Raw genomic sequence first — 6499 nt, forward strand, 5'->3', positions numbered from 1 at the left:
GGATACAACCCCTTTCCTGGTTTGGGATATGGGGAGAGAACCCCTTTCCTGGTTTGGGATGAGGGGACAGAACCCCTTTCCTGATACGGAATATGGGGACACAACCACTCTCCCGGTATGAGATACAGGGCTACAACCCCTTTCCTGGTTTGGGATATGGGGATACACTTTCCTGGTGTGAGATATGGGGATATAACCCCTTTCCTGGTTTGGGATATGGGGATATATTTTCCTGGTGTGAGATATGGGGATATAACCCCTTTCCTGGCTTGGGATATGGGGACAGAACCCCTTTCCTGATATGGGGTATGGAGATACAACCCCTTTCCTGATATGGGATATGGGGATACAGCCCCTCTCCTGGTTTGGGATATGTGGATACAGTGACTTCATTCAGCTCGGTCTAGCCAAAACATTCACGCCGAAGGCATCCCGGGCAGGACGGAACGGCAGCGCAGCGGGACACCACCACCCTTCCTTTCCCCACTCCCAAAATCACAAAAAAAAAAAAAAAAGAAAGAAAAAAAAAAGCTTGGTTTCCCACGCCGGGAGTCGAACCCGGGCCGCCTGGGTGAAAACCAGGAATCCTCACCGCTAGACCACGTGGGAGGCGCGGGCAGAGCCGCGCGGCGCCGCTCCTGCCCCCTGGCGGCGGCGGGCGCGGGGCGGAGCGGGGCGGAGCGGGGCCGGGGCGAGGAGGGCCCGGGGCGGGGCCGCTCCGCCCGCCCGCTCGGCGGGGACAAAGCGCGGCGCCGAGCGGGGGCCATGTCGTCCGCAGGCGGCCGCCAGCCCAGCCAGAGCCGGGCCATCCCCACGCGCACCGTCACGATCAGCGACGCCGCGCAACTCCCCGCCGACTACTGCACCACCCCCGGCGGGACGCTCTTCTCCACCACGCCGGGAGGTAAAAGCGCCGCGCCCGCCGGGGCCTCCGGGGGAGCGCGCCCGGGCCAGCCCGAACGCCGCGTGTCGCGGGCGGACCGTGCCTGCCGCGCCTATATCCCCTCTATATGTCGTCGATCCGTAGCGCTTTCCGCCCGCTCTCCTCGACGCTCACGCGGGGAGATGGGTTTGTTGTTTTTCCGGGACGCACCGGGAGCGCGGAGGGTCCCGGCGGGGCGGCAGCTGGATCCCGGGACGGGTTCGGCAGGAAGCTCCCGGTGGGACGCGGGCACCGGGGGCTCGGTGCCTCGGCCCCAGCCCGGCCCGGCAGCGCGGGGTGGTGACATGCCCTGTCCCCGTGCAGCGCAGAGGGACACGTGGTGTTTCGGGGTGCCGCTTCCATCGGCATCCCCGGGACCGTCAGTTTGCCGTCTCTCTGCTCGGGACAGCGCTGAGCGCCCCGGGGCAGCCGGGACCCGGTTGCCGCCGGGGTGTTTGGCCGGCGCCGAATTATCGCCTGTTGTGCCCAGATAAGAGCGGGCAGAGCGGCGGCGCGCACCCCCCAGCCCTCCCGGCCGATGTGTGGCGGAGAACCTTGGCCGGGACACCCGTCCCGCCGGGAAACTCCTTCGGCAAACAAGCGCTGCCGAACCGGATTCCCCCATTCTGCTCCCGTCCTCCCCCCAGGCACCCGGATCATCTACGACCGCAAGTTCCTGCTTGACCGCCGCAACTCCCCCATGGCCAAGACCCCGCCTTGTCACCTCCCCAATATTCCCGGCGTCACCAGCCCCGGCGAGGCCGGCGAGGAGCCCAAAGCGGACGCCAACAGCTTGAACCACCAGGAGGGCAAGCCATCCATGGGTAAGGGACCCCCGGGGCGGGACGGGAGGGATTTGGGCTGGAGGACGACGCCCCTAATGCTGCCCTCCTTGCCTCTCGCCAGGGGACGACGCTCAGTTCGAGATGGATATCTGAGCGGGAACCACGGAGAGGCAGCGACTCCCCAGACCTGTGCACCCCCATTCGGCTTAGCAGGATCCGTCCCGGCGAGGTGGAGGTGGCAGAGGTCCCCACCGGCGTCCCCTCCCCGCCCTCCTCCTCCCCCTCTTTTTCTGGGGGGAGTGCAGCTCTGTCTTCTCTCCCTCTGCGGGTGAGCGGTCCCAGCTGTGCCAGACGGAGCATCCCTTCTGGATCCGGCCCTATTCCTCCTCTTCCACCTGCCAGCAGCCTGATTTCCACCAGGCTTCTTTTTAAAACATCCCTTTGCCTCTTCTGCTGCCTCGTGCCTCCACAAAATTCCCCTCTCGTTACCCAAACCTCCCATTGCCAGCAGCTTGGTGTTCTGGAGCTGTGTCACCCCCTCTGCCCCCTTCTCCTGGAAAATTTGGGCAGCCTGTCGGGAGGAGGGGGAAGCATCACTCCTAAAATCATGCGCCTGCTCGCACCCTGGGGAGGGTATTTTTGAGTTTCCCTGGGATGTGTTGGCATTCAGCAAAGGACAGCATTGGGAGCCCGTTCCCTTCGGTGCTCCAGGGGTCCGATGCAGTCCCTGATGGAATCGGCCAGCGTGTCCACATCTCTCCTACGTGGATTTCTTCCATCTTGGCCCTCCAGCCAGGGGCTGTGGCCCCCACCCACCAGCCAGGACTCACAGCAATGTAGCCATATCTTATAAAACCCCCTTGCTTTTATTTTTGGTACTAAAAAGGGGCGCTTCACCCCCAACGACTTTTCATCGGCCGGGGCCGAGTGCTTCTGGGAAAGTGCTTTGTAGTGCTCGGGTTCTTTTTTCACCCCCCAGCCCTTTAAAATGTGAATCCTACAGGGGGGAGATCCCTCTGGCACCGTTGGATGTCTCAGGAATCACGGGGTGTCCCTGGGGGCTGTGGGGGCTCGCCAGACACCGCAGGGATGGGGCGCTCTCCTCGCAGGGTGCTGCCATCGGTGCCATCCTCTGCTCGGTTCTCAGGACGGCGTTTCTCCCAGCTGGATCACGCTGTGGTGGATAAAGCATTTCCACATCAACCTCCCCTTTGCCAGCCTGGAGATGGGGTTTCTTTTTCCCCCCTCTCTCCGTGTGACTCTTGCCCTGACCAGCAGCGCTGGACAAGGCTGCGCCCCCCCCAATCCCACCAGCCCCCCAGTTCTGATTTTTTACTGCCTGTTGGGAGCCATCACCAGCTCTGCAACCTTCTCAAGTGCCATTTTATCAGCCCCCACCTGAGTGCCTGCTCCATCCGTTGTCCCTCCCTTGCTGGGGAGGGGGACACCCCACAGGCTCTGTGCACTTTCCATCCTGTAATTTATTTCTCTAGGTGTGTTTGGCACGGCGCTGGTGGCGAGCTCCCGTCTTCCAGCTGCTTTTCTCACAGGGAAAGGGGGGGCTGCCCCTCGTTTTGGGGGTGGGGGAGAAGCAAAAGCACAGCCCCAGGGAATGGGTTGTCTTTGCCATCCTTTCCCTGGCGTGGGAGGTGAGGTGAGCGCGGCAGCCCGGCCGCCATGGGCGCACGAGTGAGTGAGTGCGAGTAGCAATACGTGTAGGTGTGGGTGGGTGGTGCTGAGACACACACAGATATATATATTATATATAAATAAATATATTTTCCTTGAAGCCAAGATCCTAGGAGGTCGGTTAGGCCCTTGGATCGAGGGAGGGGCAGGGGGCGAGGACATCCTTGGCAGAGGATGCAGGGAGCTGGAGCCCTCAGCACAGCTGCTCCTTTTGGGAAAAACCTGCTCTGCTAGCCAAACACAATCAGACCATATCCAAGGACAACGTGACTTAATGGACAGGAGCTGGAGGGAAACCTTTTTTGTAGTTTGTTTTTTTTTTGTTTTTTTTTTCTCCTCTAAATGCCCCCTTTCCCAACCTCCCTGTGTCTCCGTTCCCCATCCCAGCGACTTTTCTGCCCAAAGGTTCTCTTGTGTCAGCGGGCTGGGGGCTGAGCAGGGAGGGAGTGCCTGGCCTCGCCGGGGTGTTCCTCTGCTAGTCAGGGGATCCCTTTGGGATTTCTCTTGTTTTGTACCGTCTCTTCAAGCAGGTGTTTGGGAGGAGAAAAGCTCTCGCCAGTGGTTGCTGTTACAGTGAGATCAATAAAAGATTTTGGTTCTACTAAATCAAGGTGATTTGGATTGTGATTCAGGGGGTGGGGAGGATTTTCCCTTCCCTTTTCCCCCTTGTGGGCTCTCTCCCAGTCGTGCCCAGAGAGGAGGAAAGGGTCAAACCCAAAACCAGCAGCTGAGGGTTAAATTGCAAAATGTCCCACACAGAGAAACCTGATTTTCCCATAGGTCTCCCATGTGCAAAACTGCCCCAAACTGATCATTTGTCCTCATCTCATCCCTGGAAGTCTTCAAAGACTTTTTAGATGGGACTTGAGCAACCTGGTCTGGTGGAAGGTGTCCACCAACCTTGGCCTTGAAGCCTTAATTAACACATTAATATATTGCATTGTAATATATTTTTAATTTTTTTTAAACCAGGTCAGTCTCTTTAATGCCACCCTCTGTAACTGGGGAGGGGTCTGAGCAGCAAAATCCTTTTCCCCCACCGGGGTGCTGAGGAAGGGGCAGCAAGGGGCTGTCTGTCCTCTCCCTCTGGCTACAGAGGGTGCCCCCAAATTTCTGTGGGTGCCTCAGCAAACCACCAGCATTACTTGGGGATGCATCCCCACTTCAGCTGTGCGTGTGAAATACCACAGCAGCACATCACATTCCCAAAGCATTCAGATCCCAGGGGTGAAGCTGGGGGGGCATTTCCAAGGGTTTGGGGAGGCCTCCTGGAGCACCCTGCTTGGGCTGCACCCGCAGTGGTCCTGCCATGACCTCCCGTGGATTGTGCTCATATTGCAGCTGCTCGATTCTGCAGCGTCAGGGAAATCTGGAGCGGAACACAGAGAGGAAAATTGCTGACGAGGCATTTGGGGGCTGCTCTTCCCTGAATCCGGTTTAGGCCGTGCCATGGCAGTGACAACTGGTTCCCTCACGAATTTTGGGGGTTTTTTTATGTGTTAATCCCAGCTATCAATCCCCCTGTAGTGAGGGGTGTGTGTGTGTGTGAATCCCTGGGTTTTGGTGTCCTCCTTCCTAAGGAGCTTCTAGATACTGATCTGGGATCTTAAAGCAGAGAATTAAAATCAATTTCAAAAGTTTTAAAATTCCAACCCAGGGCTGTAAATGCAGCAGAGCAGCTGAGGGCAGGGTGTTTTGGCTGAGCTGGATGCTGGGAGCCTGGCTAGGATCTCGGATCCCGACGAACAAACTTTCCAGCCCTCCTTTCCAGCTGTTACCATTTTCGGACTAGCTCTGGGCTGCGTTTACATTCCTGGCTCTCCTTCCCAGTGCCAGTGAACGTGTTAACACCGTTTTTCTCCTTCTCCTTCGCCCTGCTGCTGCCCTGCAAGCGCTGATTTGGAGCAGCACAGCAGTCCCGGATGGTGCTGGGTGTGGGCAGGGCTGTCACCCTGCGGTGGCTCAGGGGCAGGTGGGGCTGGGGTCCTACCTGGGGGGCTCTGCGAGGCACTGTTCTAACCCAAATGGAATGTGGCAAGGCAGGTAGGAGCCCAAAGGACCGGGGTTTTGCGGGTTAGCTGAAATAGCATCTTTGTGTGGCAAGGAGGGGAGCCTGAAGCGGCCTGATGGGTTGACTCCGAGCAGAGCTGGGTGCTGGAGCTGCTGGCACTGGTGCAGCCATGGCAAGAGCCCACCACAGGGCACCCTGGTGGGTGCTGGGTGGGTGGGGAGCAGCCTTATTTCCCAGGAGTGTGAGTGGCCTGAGCAAGGAAGGATGGCTCCGAGACCTGGGAGTGCCCTGATGTTTCCTATGGAGCCAGGCTGGGAGAGCAGGGCGTGTTCACGTGGAGAAGAAAAGGCTCCAGGGAGACTTTAGAGCCCCTTTCAGTGCCCAAAGGGGCTCCAAAAGAGCTGGAGAGGGATTTTAGATAAGGCTGTGGAGTGCCAGGACAAGAGGGAATGGTTCTGAACTGCCAGAGGGCAGGGTTGGGTGGGATATTGGCCTTCCACCACACTCATCCCTGTGTCCCACGTCTGGGAAGAAAAAGCACTTTTTGCCTTTGAGAGGCGCCGGCAGTGCCTTGATGCCCCCAAAACTGCAAACCTGGCTGGGGTGGTGGCATCGGACGGTCCCCTCTCTGTCCCAACCCCTCTTTGGTTTGTCACCAGGAGATGAGAGAAGGATCAGCGTGCTGGGGGTGCTGCCTGCTGGGTGTCCCCGAGGAGATGGGGCTGCGTGCCAGGGGTCCCTAAGGGGACAGTGGCCGTGTTTGGGGGCGCTGCCTGCCGGGTGTCCCCGAGAGGATGGGGCTGCGTGCCAGGGGTCCCTAAGGGGAGACAGTGGCCGTGTTTGGGGGGTGCTGCGGGCCGGGTGTCCCCGAGAGGATGGGGCTGCGTGCCAGGGGTCCCTAAGGAGACAGTGGCTGTGTTTGAGGGGTGCTGCCTGCCGGGTGTCGCCGAGAGGATGGGGCTGCGTGCCAGGGGTCCCTAAGGGGACGGGGACGGTGTTTGGGGGGTGCTGCCTGCCGGGTGTCGCCGCCGTGCCGCTGCCGTGCCCCGGGGGTGTCCCGGCGGGGCAGGGGGCGGTGCAGGGGGCGTGTTC

General features: G+C 59.7%; 1 protein-coding gene across 1 annotated transcript; it reads left to right on the forward strand.

Moving 5' to 3' along the window:
• Positions 1-617: 617 nt before the first annotated feature.
• On the forward strand, positions 618-3988 carry EIF4EBP2 (eukaryotic translation initiation factor 4E binding protein 2). Its single transcript, XM_084210078.1, has 3 exons — positions 618-904; positions 1570-1746; positions 1829-3988. The coding sequence occupies exons 1-3, from the start codon at positions 766-768 to the stop codon at positions 1858-1860; spliced, it is 348 nt and encodes a 115-aa protein (XP_084066204.1). The 5' UTR covers positions 618-765; the 3' UTR covers positions 1861-3988.
• Positions 3989-6499: the final 2511 nt, after the last annotated feature.

This window comes from Fringilla coelebs (assembly GCF_963513975.1).
Source record: "Fringilla coelebs genome assembly, chromosome: 8".
Taxonomy (NCBI): Eukaryota; Metazoa; Chordata; class Aves; order Passeriformes; family Fringillidae; genus Fringilla; species Fringilla coelebs.

Excerpts from the sequence above, each read along its gene's own strand:
- EIF4EBP2 (XM_084210078.1), top strand. The coding sequence starts at position 766 with ATGTCGTCCGCAGGCGGCCGCCAGCCCAGCCAGAGCCGGGCCATCCCC. Across the intron at positions 905-1,569 it reads CTTCTCCACCACGCCGGGAG|GCACCCGGATCATCTACGAC; the intron begins GTAAAAGCGCCG and ends TCCTCCCCCCAG. Across the intron at positions 1,747-1,828 it reads GGAGGGCAAGCCATCCATGG|GGGACGACGCTCAGTTCGAG; the intron begins GTAAGGGACCCC and ends GCCTCTCGCCAG.